General features: G+C 40.9%; 2 protein-coding genes across 2 annotated transcripts; one reads left to right on the forward strand and one right to left on the reverse strand.

Annotated features, from left to right (window-relative positions):
- Nucleotides 1-944: 944 nt before the first annotated feature.
- On the forward strand, nt 945-3571 carry LOC106159762 (uncharacterized). Its single transcript, XM_013536165.2, has one exon. The coding sequence runs from the start codon at nt 1126-1128 to the stop codon at nt 2791-2793; it is 1668 nt and encodes a 555-aa protein (XP_013391619.2). The 5' UTR covers nt 945-1125; the 3' UTR covers nt 2794-3571.
- Nucleotides 3572-3804: 233 nt separating this feature from the next.
- LOC147761298 (uncharacterized) lies at nt 3805-9795 on the reverse strand. The gene is made up of 4 exons (XM_087015074.1): nt 9744-9795; nt 8706-9020; nt 7453-8267; nt 3805-7216 (listed from the first exon to the last, which is right to left on the reverse strand). Exons 1-4 carry the CDS (start codon nt 9793-9795, stop codon nt 3887-3889), a joined length of 4512 nt encoding a protein of 1503 aa, XP_086871200.1. The 3' UTR covers nt 3805-3886.
- Nucleotides 9796-16614: the final 6819 nt, after the last annotated feature.

Consider the following 16614-nt stretch of genomic DNA (forward strand, 5'->3'; position numbering starts at 1 on the left):
TAACACAAGCTCATTGGAAGGGGGGAGGTGATCGGAAGGAAATTTTTAGCGGGATGATCTCTTTAGTCTGCCCTCATGACATACAGGATCGTCCGGTGAATAAAAGACCAACTTGAAATCCAGAGCTGATGACGGTCTCTACCTCGTGGCTATGGCTCATCTTCCATGAATCGTTATGAAATCTTTGTTTTCATGTCCGTTTTTTTCGTAATACGACATCGCGCGGGAATGACAAGCAGATAAAGATAGTTGCAGTCTTAATTATGCCCAACTCATGTTCTCGTATGTTTTAGAAACGTTTGTTTGTTTGTTTTTTTTTTTTTTTGTATGTTTTAGAATCGTGTTTCGATGCCCTATATACTACTGTATTAGCATAGTTTAGTGTTTTGGGCCCCTACGTCGCGCCGTTAAACAGAATTCTTTCGCCAGTCGAAGAATCGTTTACTGCTCTTTAATATCAAATGGCGAATCGGGGGTGGGGATGGGGGGCAGGAACGAGACAGAAACAAGTCATAACTAACTGCAACTACAGACATAGTTTAAACACCACTCTTTCCAATAACTATTGCAGTAAAATTGTTACCATAATACCATAGATTTAACCTGTGTGCAAAACGCACAGTAGAAACCCGACGTGATTTTCATGTGATTGTATAGACCTTTACATCTTTAATGAGAGAAAAATATCTGAATCTTAAGGTCAAGTAAAAAAACAAACAAAATCAATATTTTTCAAAAGGAAGTTGTCTGAATAACAATGTGTGTGAAGTGATTTTGTTAAAGGCAGGCTCTTGATAATTATTAATTGTTCATGAACTTGTTCATACTGGGAGGATATATCGTTATTGCTCGAGTTTTCACGAAGGTTATAGCCTCGCGATCAATGCACACTTGAATGTAAACCTGTTTATCTCGACCAAATGCACTGGCGACCTTGACACATTTAAAGAGGTCAAAGTCACCGATAAAAGCCTGGGAAGGAAAAAGTGTTTATATAAGATATATATACACAGTAGGCCTTATATATAGGACTATATATATATGTTCTCCACAATGTTATCTTTTTATCAGTTTGACTGCATCTTGTGGTTAATGTAAATCAGATCGGCGGCAAAAGCTGCAGCCATGGACCAGCATCCAGTTAGCGAGCGCGTGCAGTGTCTGCCGATATGTGTGACAATGCATGACTATTTCGACAAAATGGCGAAGAAGTCCCCCGATCAAGACGCATGCGTTGTCTATCATTCTCAAGACGACAGACAGTCCTTGACGTTCTCAGGTCTTCGTGATCTATCGCTAAATTTGGCCAAACACTTGATCAGTAAAGGGATTGGAAAAGGCGATATAATTGGTCTTCTGTCTACGAATTGCACAGAGTTCTTCGTTGCTTTTCTAGCCCTGTCTCGGATAGGAGCACCAATACTGCTCTTGCGATATGGCAGCACGGCTGCAGAGGTCTGCATGCTGTTGACCAAGAACAACAGCAGGGGATTGCTGGGCAGTGCGCACTGTGAAAAGGACGTCACCATAGTTAACACCATTAAGACCCTCATGGTAGATGAAAGGAAGAATACGACGGAGAAAAGACCATTTATGGTCATGGGAATGGGCCCTCGTGATAAAGAAGTGCACGTGTCCGGCAAGGCGAAAATATCTGACCACCTTAGCCAGGTAAACATCCCAGATGTGGGCCCCGATGACAACTGCGTAATATTCTTTACCTCTGGCAGTTCCGGGGAGCCCAAACCTATCCCATGCAGTCATCGGACACTGATAGCAAGGACTCGTTCTTGGGGCGAGTTCGCCTTTTCAGGGCCAGATACAGCGGGCACAAGATTCTTCAATGACCGCCCGTTGGCGTGGACCGGGGGATTCCACATGATACTTAATATGTGTGTATTTGGTGCATGCTCAGTCACTATGACAACCGACTTTGTCATGCATCGTGGTGCTATCGAGTTCGTTATGGCTATCTTAAATGAGGAGAAGTGTACGCACGCTTTTCTAATGAATTACCAACTCGTCGACTTAATGCACCGTGGAGACACGTGCCTCCCTCTTTGTTACCTTAAATACGTGGTGACAGTCGGACAAAAGACAGATCGCTTGGCAATAGAGCACGTGCTCGTGTCTTTTCCTGGCATTTCATTCTTGTACCATTATGGTCTCAGTGAGAACGGCTTTGCCATGTACCAGCGTCATACCGACACAACGACATTACTCGACGAAGGTTTCAGCATCCACGATGGAATCGAGATCAAGCTTATCGACTCAGGTGGCGAGACCGTGGAGACCGGTTCCCCTGGAGAGATATGCATTCGATCGCAAGCTCTATTTCGAGGTTACCTCGGCTGTCCCTCGGCAAACGAAAGAACGTTCCTACCTGGTGGCTGGTTCCGCACCGGAGACATAGCCCTTAGTAGGACAGACGGCAAGGTTGTATTGTTAGGGCGTTCAGACGACATGATCAAAAGGGCGGGAGTGAAAGTGTTTCCTATGGAAGTAGAAAAAGTTCTGCGTCAACATCCGTGCATCAAAGAGGTAGTGGTGGTTGGGATACCTGATGAGCGTCTGTTTGAAGATCTCTGTTCGTGTGTTATACCACGTGACCCCAATTTATTTGACGTCAGCAGTTTCAGTCACTGGTGTCAGGAGCGGTTTTCCATCGGACCAGACGGTCGGTCTTTGGTGCCAAGCTATACCCTTGAGTTTGACGAGTATCCACGGACAGACAACGGTAAAACAAGTAGAAAGAGATTGAAAGAAATTGCAACATTACGCCTTCAGAAATGAGCAATTGGAAGAGGGGTGATGTAAGAGCAAGGCTATCTATAATGGAGCTCCCTCTCCCTCTTCTTTATATCGGCTAACGTTGCTTGGATGACCTCACAAGTAGCTGATTACCACAAGTCAGGTGTACGCGTATTATGTCGAAAGCTAGGCAATAATAGTGATTCTTTTATCTGCAACTTGTCATATTGTAAATTTTATAGTTACTTTCACAGCATTATGGAAGTCATTCTGGCTATGTTATTTCAGTCGAGCTAAAACGAATGCCAAACAAATATTGGAATGTATTTCCAAAGCTTTTGGCTAAAAGAACAATTCTGTACATGTTTAAAAACACAAACACTTGGATGTAAACGATTTATTTTCAATAGCATCACCTCTTTCCAAGTTTTATATCACTTAAAACGATAATTTGTTATCTAGGTTGGGCCTAATAATAAATATTGCAATTTAATTACGAAAATGCAATCGGAGTCAGTGATCGGCACAAGGTTGAATGCTTGACATCTCTTTAGCAGTATGTTGAAAGTAATTATATTCGTTGGTTTTTACTGTCTGTTATTTTCCTGCGATATCAAAATAAGAACGAGTAATCGTCAACTCTTTATCAACTACAGCAAATCAATCAAAAATCAACAAATCAACAAATCAATTCGCGCTGCTATACATGTAAACTATTACTATGTCTGCAGGCTGAAAGACACACGTGCAGAATGTTAGCTGTTGTCAGTCAATCCATATTACCTGTGATACGAAAAATAAATAACACATTTACTGGCGACTGAACAATTCTGCTTTACATAAGTATTCAAACACTTGGTATGTAATATGAATAACAAAATACCTGACAAATACAAGGTTAAAGATCGTATTGAGCGAAAATGCCTTCGTCGCAATTTAACTTTGTGTTTTATGCAATGATTGTGAGGGAGCATTGAATTTTTTTAGTTATTTTTTATCTTATTTTATTTTATTTATTTATTTATTGTTTAAAAGATAAACAGTGTTGCATGTCTTTCGAAAATAAGCACTACATGTATCTAAAAAATAAGGCAAAAATACAGCATAATACGGTGCCTTTAGAGCTGCGATGTAACTAGAGCCGTGCGGTCTCTAGCATAGTCTCGTGAGAAGTAAGGATGGAGAGACTTGCCAATGTTTCCAGACTATTTCCATTCTCACCTGGCATGATGAACGACTTGTTGTTTTTGGCTCTTACTGGCACCAAAGATGATCGTTTCTTGCTTATTATAAGGCCATTACAACAACATTTTTTCAATCTAATCATAAATGTAACATAAAGCAGGGGTAGCATGAGTGGTGAACAATGCTGTAGCAACACCAGAATATATAAATATGCAACGTCTGAGACTTCTATATACGGCAGCAGTCCCACCAGCAGATACTGAACGGAACAAAACGCGCTCATCAGACACGTGAACCCCAATATTTTTAGGTGCGAGGACGACCTAGATCTTCCTGCAGGGTGATGATATTTACATGATATGTAGCAGAGAGTTGCAAGTGCTGCAAGGAAGGAGGTCAAAGATATACCAGCAAGCAACAAGTATAATCCGACAAAGTATTGGACATTGGACGCGGGGTGTACATCTGGTACGAAATATAGGCAAAGAGGTGTTTCAGATCTTGACAAAATCTTCATAGCCATCAGTACTGCAAAAGGAAGTGATAAAACGATGAATATTATTACCACAACGACAATCAGAAATGGACTAAGCTGAACCACGCGCCTGTTTTGGAGCACCAAACATGTTAAAAGATGGTACGTCAAGAGGCAAACTAAAAAAACCTGCAGAGTGGCGAAAAGAAAGGAGCAAGTCCCTGCAACAATGCAGGCAGTGCTTTCAGGCCAACTGCCAATGTGCAGAATGAAATCGGTGTACATGTAAATTTCCGCTGAAGATAAAATCATCAAATAAATAACCACCATCAGGCCGTTCACAGACAAAGTCCTTATCAGCATGATCAGTACTTCTGACAGGCATGTGGTCTCGTTCGTAACTGTAACAAACACATACAGATTGCTTAGGATCATAAGGACACTGGCCGCCCACGAAAGGTAGACCAATGGCTTGGAGGGGATCACGTGTTCACATGAACTTGCACGGCTCTTCATGGGCACACACCTTGCAATACCCACTCTGGCGGCAAGACAGCATACCTTGAGTGAATCAGAAGATATAAAAACTAAAGAGGATAGGGATTCAAAAGCAGACTCTGTCAATAACTGATGAAAAGGGTTACCCTCGAGGCGCAAGGTTTGCAAGTTATTCAACCCCCTGAGCGTCCCAGATTCTAACGCAGACATGTTAGTCCTGACCAATAGAAGATGTTCAAGACTCGTTAAGCCAACAAACGCCTCACTTTCTATTCTGGAAACGGCAATGTTGCTAAAGTCTAAGTTTCGTAGCCTATGTAGTCCTTCAAATGCTCTAGGCATCACCACAGTGATAAAGTTACCCTGTAAATGAAGTTCTAACAGGTTTCTTAGGCCAAAGAAAGACCTAGTTGAAATCATTGTAATATTATTATAGGAAATATTCAGGTGAAGAAGGTTGGCCAAATTTGCAAATAACTCTTTAGGCAATTTCTGCAAATTGTTAAAAGATATATCTAGCTTGACAAGCATTTTGAACCTTGAGAACGTTTTCTTGTTCAACTGCAAATTATTATGAGCTATAAACAGACCCCTTACGTAATCAGACAGCGTAGGTAGGAGGGTCAGACTTTGATTGACACATTTCAGTATATGACCAGAGTACTGGCACTCATCTGGTAGCTCCACCTTTTTCAGGGAACACGAAATCTCGTCGTCGGCGTGTAGTGGACAGTCTATCTTCCCGTCACACTCCTCAACCAAATCTATGCAATATGGCATGCTCTTACATTTCAGGGATCCGGGACACGTGTAGTTTGAGCAGAACTTCTCGTCTTGTCCTCCGGGGCAGTCATTTACCCCATTGCAGACTTTTCTACGTGGAATACAATAGGAATCGGGGCACTTGAGTAAGTCCCTCCTAGAACAAGTGGCCTTTTCACACGATTTGAGATGGGTTCCTATGCGAGATGATGCTAGAATTCCATATTCGTTATGGTCAAACACGCAGATGTCCTCGTTGTTTAAGTTCCAATTGGAGACATTGCGGTACGGTGTAAAAGAGACGCTTTCAGCTTCGTCTTCCTGTAAAAGTCCTTGGCAATCTGGGACTTTATCCCGTTGGTTTGAAACTGGTATTAAATCTCCAGAAAAACACTGAAACGAATGTAATGTCGTAAGCCCCACAGAGCAATCCTGTTCATCAGAGCCGTCCAGACAGTGCTTAATTAAATCACACCTATGGTCCATTGGGATACATTGACCATTCCGACATCTGTATTCATCAGGGGAGCACAAGGAGAAAACACAATGAACTTCATCAGACCCTTCCTTACAGTGTGGGAAGAAGTCACAGTAATGGGAGAGCGGGATGCATTTTTCCTCTTCCTCGCACTTGAACGAACTTTCCCCACACAAATCACATTGTGCCTCGTCACTGCCATCAAAACAGTCGACATCCCCGTCACACCGCTGGTCGTTAGAGAGGCAAGTCCCGTCGTCGCACGTGAAATGGAACGCGCGACATGCTGGAGATGTATTTTCTTTTATGACCTCCGAAGTGTTGCACACAACCCACAAGACACCAAATGGAGACAGGTTTATTTGTCCACGTTTAAGGGTAGAGTAAGTCCACCTTTGAATAAATCTATCCTTTCGTATTTGAAAAATGTTTTTCTTTGAATTCTTTTCCATTTCTGAAACAAGGATGATATCGCCTGATGCAATGTTCGTTAATTCTGCGTGGAATGTAAGGAGAGGCATCTCGCGTTCAAGGACCGTTGTCAAGGTGGAATTTTTCGTTAGACATGCATCTTCCATTGCTTGGAGGACATCATCCAGTAAGAAACTACAATTGTTTGGTTTACAATGGGTCATCTGGTCTCCAGAATTAGGAAACAATACATTGAAATGAAGACAGGAGTTGCCCAGTGGAAATGTTCCACTAGGACAGTATGGCGGTGCTACAACTCCAGATGGCTGAGGCTCTGGGACGTTTCGTTCATCGTGAGCCATCTCAGATGCAAGCTTCTTACATATTGCCTTTTGTATAGAAAACGGATATTGACAGGGGATCTTAACCCAGTTAGTGCTGTAACGGGAATTTAGAATCAACATGGCCGAGCAAGACTTCGACCTTTCATTTGGCGGGTGCTTAATGTCAAGATCAAGATTGAGGTAATCCTCAGCTGGTATGCGTCTTAATGACTCTGCGTAATCTAAAAAGCTTGCAGCGAGGCTTCTAGAAGGAGATGGGTTATACCACTCAGCGTATCCTAACGGTGCACCGTCTGTCCACACGTTCTCTATCTGTGGGAAGGGAAAAAATGACCTTTATATGTTTGTGTCTTCGTTACAAAAATGAATATAAAACTTTGAACCATGTTATAACTTACCAAGTGTTTTATATTTCGTTGCATTATTGTTTTATCTATATTATTCTATTTAGTTGTATTCCCAATATACATGATTCCTTTTTTGTATCTTTTGGCAGAGTGCCTTTACCATGATTAATTTCACATTGTAGATGGTTTCTGTAGACTCACCTCTTTCCGAATCAATCCAATGTACACCAAATTCCTGCCAGACCGTGTCACTTTGTCAAGCCAGTCAGTGGACAGGCGTGATTTCAAAAAATCCAACTCCAGTGTGCTATGTACCGTTACAAGAGACGCGTTCAGACCCTGACATTGTCGTTGTGCCTGCAACCAGGTTAACTTTTGAGCTGACGCCAGCAAGGTGTAGCACTTGCCTTTGAAGTGCACAAAGTTTGTCGGGCAACCTACACTAGGAGTATTTTTCTGGTGACTCAGCATCCTATAGCTGACATGAAAGGGTTTGTAATGTGTCGGTGAGTTATTGGAGTTCGACAAGTAGCTGAAAACCAAATCTATCATGTAAGCGTTCGTGGAATACAAGGTTGGAGACTTTGTTATAGACATGGCTTGTGAAGTATACAGTAAACAAAGTTCATCGTTATTTCCCCAGCAAGGTATATGCTCTTGCATTCTGAACTCAGGAAATCTCAGGAAATCCCGACTGACCTCCTCCTGATCGTAAGCTTCAGACCTCGACAAGACAACATTGGCATCATCAATTGTTATGGCGTAGTAACTCGTTCTACCAGACTCAAATAGAACTCCTAATGTGACACGATAAACTTGCTTTTGAAACGGATCTGACATGGATGGGCAAATGGACAGAGACCCATTTAGAGCAGGGATATGTGACACATTCTTAATCATGCATGTAGTGCTGACAGCTTCTGGAAAGTAGCGTTGAACGACGAGATGTAGGGAGCTGATGTCCCAGTCACATGAGGTTTTAATAAGAATATCCAACTTCCTCGCATGCATTTCGTCTGAAAGGGGAAGCAAGTTTGAGGATCGGCCCAGGTACACTTGAACGCATCCGTGCAACGATTTAAAACTTGCCCTTACTTTCATTAGTGCAGGTCCGGATGGAGATATCAGCAACATCCGAATGCCGTTGACGTGTTTTGTCTCGTGCGCTACGTGGAAGTACACGTGCACCGGATGTGCCATTTGGGTAAATGTAAATTCCATCCGAGCTCGAATTGTGAGTTTCCCAAGGACAGGAGGGTACTGGATATACTGAACTCCGTGTGTCGAGACTCCCCGCACAGCCATATCAGTGCTTCCACTTAAAAGAGGCATTGGCACAAATCCAAATCTAGTAAAATTCCCAGTTGCATCGACCTTAAAGTGTACAAAGCCAGATGAAATGTTTTCTTTCGACAATAACTCCGGATAGAAATAAACATGTATTGACATCTTACCAGCTGGAGCCGCATATAAGATACTGTGATTGTGAATGCCTTGGTACAAATACTGCATGTCCTCCTTTCTACCACATATTGGTCCTAGGGCGTCCTGTCCCTTAACGCCATCTATCCTAATACCGGCAAAGCGACACCTTTCCTCGGGAAACCTCAAGTCGAAGTCCAGAGACATCACTAGATAGCTCCCAATAAAGAAGATGCGTTTGTCTATCCTTTTTTGTTTGTTGTCCATGTAAAAACTACGCTCAAACAAACCTTTCAGGCGAACGGTAGACTCTCTGGGTTTGGCAGCTGTAAGATCAAACGGTAAGCCTACAGATAAAACAAATGCTGAAAATTTTGCATAATAATTAAGAGGTTTCTGAAATTGCACTATTGCAGTGGATGCCGTGGAGCCAAAAACACCGCTTTTGTCAATTCGACATAGCCATACAGTGCTATTTGCAGTATTGTTAGAAGGCAAGCATGTTTTATCAGAGGCTGTGATGTCGTCGATACCCAGAAACGATGCGGTGCTATTTGGTACTCGCGTGACTCCAATGCCTTGACCGCATGTTGTGTCACTGAGAAACAAACTACTGTTGTATTCAGGTAAACATGCGGTGCCATTCAAAATGTCGCCCCAATCCAGGCGAAACTCCTCTTTGTTATGAACGGATGTAGAATTCCATATAAGAAGTGCAGCGTCTGTTTGATTAAACAGCGTTGTTTCATTGGTTTGCGAGCAAGGACAAATCGCCTGTATCCGCCATTTTATGTTCATTGAGGACCCCGCTTTGCCTAGAAGTTCCCACTGATATGTTTGGTAATATTTACTTACGTTCGGCAGTGACGTGTCAGTACTGAATATTACTGTTTCTGATTCAAGTGTGTTTAATCTGACTACTTGCGGAGTACGAAGGCGGGCTCTCACGCTGGCATACTGAGCTGTAAATCGCCGCCGTGCTAAGTTGCTGGCACTTTTAAATTGAACGAGAATCGCATTGTTCTGTCCAGAGAGTACAGTCCAGCCATACCGCATGCCACAATATTTACCCAACAAAGTGCCACTGTTGGTTTTACCATCGTATATAGCTACATAACCCATGGTGCAGTTTGGCCCAGAGTAGCTAAGTTCAAAGCTAAAAAAAGTCAAATTTACCATGTATCCCTTTGGTGCTTCGATGATCCATAAACATTCAGTAAATGAAGATGGGGGCTCTTGTGGATAACCAGGGTTTTGTATAGTGCCGTATGGAGTGGTCAAAGTCAGAGTCTCTTTAAAGTCCAAACATGTGTCTCTCTTTGTGACGCTGTATTTTGAGTTGATGCATGCGTGCACTGCCTCGTGTCGTGACGACAGCTGTGCGGTCCTGCTCAGTGCGCGTCGAATACACTGCTGAAGGATGGTTTCCACGCTGGTATCGCGATGCGCGTGAACAGCGATTGAAATGAATAAATAACACACGCTAACGCCAAAGAATAGCAATTGCTCCATGATGGCATTCACATCCCAGAAACGTGTCTGTAACTGTGGTTTATATCAGCATGACAGCGTCAGGGGTGTTCTTTTGTCCATCTAATTTGTTGATCAAAACATCATTACTTTTCACTTTAAAGACAAATGAACAACACTGCTCTGCTGACTGTGGAAGTGTGTCAGGAGGCATGGTTTATATCTTTCTCTGTACGCGACAAGTATTAATTTTCAGTTACCTTCCCTGAATAAGAAAATTACGCAGTGCAGTGTCATATTCGTTAGATGAAAGAGTGAATTTTACTGGGCGGATAATTTACTATCTGTTATACCTTTAATCCTGATTAGAAACAATTTCATCGGCGAAGATGAAACAGTAAACGGCCATGCGATGACCATTCATCTGCATTAAATGTATTTTTCATGGTGCTCCGCCGAACATCAAAAACGCAAAGCAGGCCGTTTTCCTTCTGATTTGATAGAAAGTTGCCGCTTTAATTACCACGGGTCCCGAATGTTCCAATTATAAATGTTACAGGGGGCTTATGCCGATGAGAGGAGCCACTGTATTTTGATACCGAGGATCTGTTTGAGCTATGTAGATCCTATGTAGCAAGTATTCGCATCTTCAGAAATGATCCACAGAAGGCCAAGATACAGGTCCTGTATGCAGCTTTGCATCCATTGCTTAAAACCAAAGGGCTTCACTATATTTTCTTGCCAACTCCTATTATTTATGCTATATATTTTATCTACTTCCTACTTATTTTTATGTTTACAGTGTATGCCCTGAATGTGTATGTTATATCCTTTTGATGCAAACAACGAAATTAAATCCCTGGCAAAAATGTAAGAAGTGTAAATGTATGTGTACTGGGAGTAGGAGCCGTATATGGGACTGTAAACTGCAGTAAAATATTTTAAAGCAATCAAGGCACGACGACACTCGGTGACGTGACTGTGACACCGGGATACGCAGTCGTGTGTAACAGTAGTTGGGAATAAAGTGCACATTTTTACTGGGTCGTTATTTTCGGTAATCGGTAGTTCAGTAGCTTCACTAGCTGTGAAGCATATATCTTCCATATATCTTTTCGTCAATTGGTACACCCGATAGCTAACTGTTTCGCATGCCTTCGGTGAAATATTTTAATATACAAGAATATTCATATCTTGTTAACTTTTTCAACAATAAAGAAAGAAAATCACCCTTCAAGAGAGGGAAATTTACGTAAGAAGTCAATGACACCCTTTAAAGTTTTTTGTGTATGTGAAAAGGCGCCCACTTGTTCACACAAATCGCTTTTTTTTCTAATATGGTACCGAACAAGTTGATTGACCAGTAATTGACGGCTCTGTGATAGACGAAAGGATGTGGAAAATACCATGCGCTGGGTTAGATGATTGACAGCCAGCGATACGTCAATTAGTTTTACCATCTGATGGGGGGAAAACCAACGACATTTATAAGTATGTAGTTTAACAAGATTTCGTCGGTGTCGTCGGGCAGTGATAAGCCCAGCGATAAATGTGGGGATAAAAAGGGCTTTCATCTTCCTCTAAACGCACATTATTTTTCAAATAATCAATGTTGCAATGAAGTATGCGGGTGTCAAACCTGACATGTATGAACGGGGTGTTCTTTTCATGTTTCACTGGTAATGTTCCCACATCATACACTGGCTAAATTACTTGCCCTTTCATATCCCTCTTTTTATTGAATGTATCTCTTGGACAGGAATTTAGCATTATCTATAATACTAGATATTCAATGCAGAATCACCGCGATTTTCTTCTTTTGTACATGTCAGATTTGCAGGATGGGAAGTAATATTGATTCTGATTCTTAGGTTACACATTTTGAACGTCTTTTGAATCAGGAGGTCGTTACTGATGAAAATCAAACATAGTAATAGAGTCTGAACTGAACAGATATGGTGACAGTGTGAACCTTCATTACCTTGCCTGTCATTCTTCTTTTCCCTTCCCCTCCCTTTCTTCCCCTCCCTTTCCTTTCCTTTCTATACCTTGCCCTCCCAGTCTTCCTTTGGCTTGCCTTTGTCTGTGTTGCTTTACCTTGTCATTCCGTACCGTGACTCCCCTTGCTCCCCTTGACTTGTCCTGTTTTCCCGTCCTTTCACTGCCTTGTCTTAGCTTGCCTTGCCTTCCCTTGCCCAGCTTTCCTTTTTTTTTTTGGTCTTATTTCCGTCCCTCCCTTCCCTTCTGTTGGTCATTCTGCACCGTGAACCCCCTGCGTATTTCACGTGTAACACTGGACTTTCGGTTTTTATATGGCATAAGTAGCGCGCACATGATTGGGGATTATCATTTAAATGTAAAATTGTTATAAATCTAACAACAGTCTTTTGTAAAATAATAAATATGAGAGTGTGAATGTAAATGGTAGTAATCAAACTACCAATATAAAACTACAACATAGAGACTGAAGAACAATAAATAGGCACATGTGCATGTGAAAAGGTTGGATTGTTTGGGATTTGAAATAATTTATCTGTCAGACACTGCGAAACCTTTGTGGTATTGATAGTCATGTATTGTCTCACTTTACATACTAGTACAGAAAGTATGTGTACAACATTTCGCTGATATATTCACAACCTGCTTAATGTAAATTTTTATGCTTGCTTCGCTTTGCTGAATAACAGAAGTGACAACGCAACATTCGATTGAAGACAGAGGAGAGTTAAAACGTGGTTTGTGTTCTACATATCACAGTGAACGATGAAATGTCCTCTTCATGCTTGGTATGCATTTTGTCTTATAAACGTCACTGGGTTATGTGTGCTGTATCTCTTGGTAAATGAACTGCGACGTGACCAACCGTTGCCGCGCCATGTCGACCGTTTCCGCGATACCTTATTGCACTATCTAAGATTTCATCGCGTGTTGCAGGAGGACGGTGCCACAAAACCCAACGCTTCACTGTGTGACGTCAACACACTCGATGGACTTCACGCCTTCTCAGACCTTTACCTAGAGTGGGTTTTATCCGGAACCAGAAAACCGCTGACAAACTCTTGCACTTTGTCGATTAGACCCACTGATGATTCACATGATGATATTATCGTGCAATTTTACAAAGCATACAGAAAACTTATGCTGGCACAGCAACCTGTAAGTGAAGTTTCTGGTCTCATTAGACTGGAAAACGGAATTGGCTGTGAAGCAAAACGAAGCCTCACGAACCGTCGAGCTCTTTCGCATGGAACACATAAGTTTTCCTATGGCGCCATGTACCAAGGCCGAGAAGTGGCGGTTAGAACACCGTTTATATTCAGCAATTTTTCTAAAAATTGCCTTTTGCATGAGAGAAAGTCGCTACCTACTTGTTACGCAGCAGTGACCCGTTTTTTCGTACAGGAAATTTGGTTTCATCAAATATTACGTCACGCAAATATCATTAAGGTAGGTTTCGTTTGTAACTTTGACTAATTACTTTATAGACTTGCCATCACCTGTATAATACATAACCACATTGCCCCTACTTTCCACCATTTCAGTCGACATTCAAGTTAACTTGTACCGATATATAAAGGGTGCTCGGCAGAGATAGTTTCTAGGGAGCAATGGCGAAAAAATTAAATATTAATATCATTCATGCATTTCCTGGAAAGAATAGGTAGCTGTGAAGAAAGAAATTAATAAACGATGACCCCAGGAATAATGCGTCCTAATTAATTTTAATGTCGCTTCCTGCAAAACCTACGTGCGTTATCAGCCCATACGGTGTCATGAGGTCTTCCAGCACATATTCTGCTAGTGAAAGCATCCTCATTTTTCATATTATGTTTAAGTTTCATATTATGTTTGATTTCTGTTTGAACGTTTTTAGTTACTGGGCTATTGCGTCCCCAAAAAACTGTTTGATGGCACTGTAGATACGACGGTAACCATGGTAACTGAGATGGGGATACCGCTTAACCTGTCAAACATGACATGGGACCAGAAACTACAGGTACTGTAACTCAAAGGCAACTCAAATGTACACTACAGGGAACAAATTGTTCAGAAAGTACAGTTAACTCAATTGTACAGATTGTGAGAGCGACACACTGGCGTTGAATATTCAATATGAACTGCAAGATGCTTAGAGTTTTGCTGTAAATTCCGACCGTTTCTAAATTACTAATTCGCCTGGTACTCTAGAAAGATATATTTGGACTGCAATGGTAACATACACAATGGCATTTTTAGTGTGTAACTTTGAAATCTCCATGGCCTGAAGCCCAATGTTATGCACATTTTCTGAATGTCTGTGTTACATGTACCTGTGGCACATGAATAAAAAAAATTGTTGGTGATTATGCTATTCAACATAAATAGGCATCAAAATACATAATAAGACATCAAAATTGATAAAATACACATATCGTGGGCTAGAATCATAATTTTCTGCTCTGTGTCTGTGCATTTTTACAGATCGGTTATGAAGTGGCAGATTTAATGGACTATGCTCGTCGACATCCAAATGGATCAGTAGAATTTCGAGATTTTGCTATGCGCCAGTTCGTCATGGTGAATAACACTGCTCAGTTCGTGGATATGGAGTCGTTCAGGGTAGGAGAAATGCAGTGTCAAAGTATGGATGACTGTGCCTCAAAACACTGGAATCCACAAAAGAGAGCGATAAGGTAGGTCACCATAATATAGATCGTACACCATCGTTTGATACTTCTGCGTCGCTGGTTACCGGTCTTATTACATGCGACCCTACTCATATATGTATTTTTCAGTTGGCATAATATAGCATATAAGGCTCTCCGGCGATATTCAGACAATTTATATCATTAATTTTTTTATCATTTTTAGAAGGCTTTTTGAAGTTTGGGTCCCAAGTTACTAGTTGTAGATCTACATGTTTTATTATAAGTATGTATTATTTAGTATCAGTATCAAGATTGGTGAAAGTGTGGCCTAAACTTCTTCTCATGCAAAAAAAAAAAAAAAAACTTGGTGTATACGTGTGTTACGGCTCTACCTTGGTCCTCAAATCACTTTTTTCCCTTGGTTCTAAATTGTTTCCGAAAGACTCTGTTCTGGTCCTTCACCTGTGGATGTCCATCAAGACTGTTCTGGTCCTTCACCTGTGAATGTCCATCGTGACGTGATCAAATGTGGCACCGAAATCAAGCCCTTGACTGACTCTGTTATGGTATCCAATTCTTGAAGCTTAAAACTTTTATGTTCTACCAAAAAACCGGCTGTACACTGAATGTTAGAAACAAATGCATTTAATTTATTTGATTCGTTTTATATTTGCTATAATATTTCATCATTCTTTTTTAAAAACACAATAGTTTTGCCGCGTGCCTACCCTTTCAATTCATATTAATAGCGTGCTGTTCATCTTGTGTTCAAAACTGTGGATGATGGTGGGGGGGGGGGGGGGGGGGGCTCATTACTCGGTGTTGTAAAGCCTCTTGTAAACAATTTAGAACCAGGGGACCAAATTTGATTTGAGGACCAGGATAGAGTCGTTACATACGTGGCCACTTTTTTTGTCTATGGGCAAACAAACATCGCAAATTTCTAAGTCATGCATGTTTCACATCTGAAACATAGCTTCTATGAGAAATCATCTAAGTGACTCCTCTGCAGCTATTATTTTAAATACTCTTATTACATCTCGACTAGACTACCACAATTATTTTCTTTACAAATGTCCATAAGAAAAAATAAAACATCTGCAATGTATTAAAATATTCTCTGCTTAAAATATCTCTGTTTTTACCCGTACACCTGGTGACAGCCACATTAGCTCTATCCTCAAACAACTTCATAGGCTTCACAGAAAAGCACAAATTCTTTTAAAACTTTTATTATACGCACACGCTGCTTTTACAACTTGGCCCCACCATATTTATCCGTTCTTGTATCAATTTACGACTCCCCCCTGCCAGTTACGCTCTTCCGACCATTTACTTTGAACATCGTGTAGGGCTCAACTTGTGTCATACGTGATATGGTGACAATTCTTTTAAGGTCGCTGCACGTGCAGTAGTGAATGGAATTAACTGCCACTTTCACTGCATAGGATATACTCTCCAGCTACTTTTAAAATGGAACTATAGACGTATTTATTTAAATTTTTTATTAATAGTTTTTATTATTGACGTTTTTAAGTCAGTGATCAAGTACCATTTCAATTTCTACATTATTTGTTTCAATTAATTTTCCTCTTTTTATAATTTTACTAGCCTTTATATTACTTCTTTTGCGTTTCATTGTAAAGTCTACTGAACAAATTTGGATTTTAGACTATATATATATATATATATATATATATATATATATATATATATATATATATATATATATACAGCATTGGTCAAAAAGGTTGTCCCACCCCCATTTCCATGTACTTTTAATTACAAATGATCACCTCACAGCTGTAAATTGTTAGAAATAGTGCTTTTTATTACAGATACC

Source organism: Lingula anatina, chromosome 6, assembly GCF_051362555.1.
Source record: "Lingula anatina isolate TDL-2025a chromosome 6, LinAna3.0, whole genome shotgun sequence".
Lineage (NCBI taxonomy): Eukaryota > Metazoa > Brachiopoda > Lingulata > Lingulida > Lingulidae > Lingula > Lingula anatina.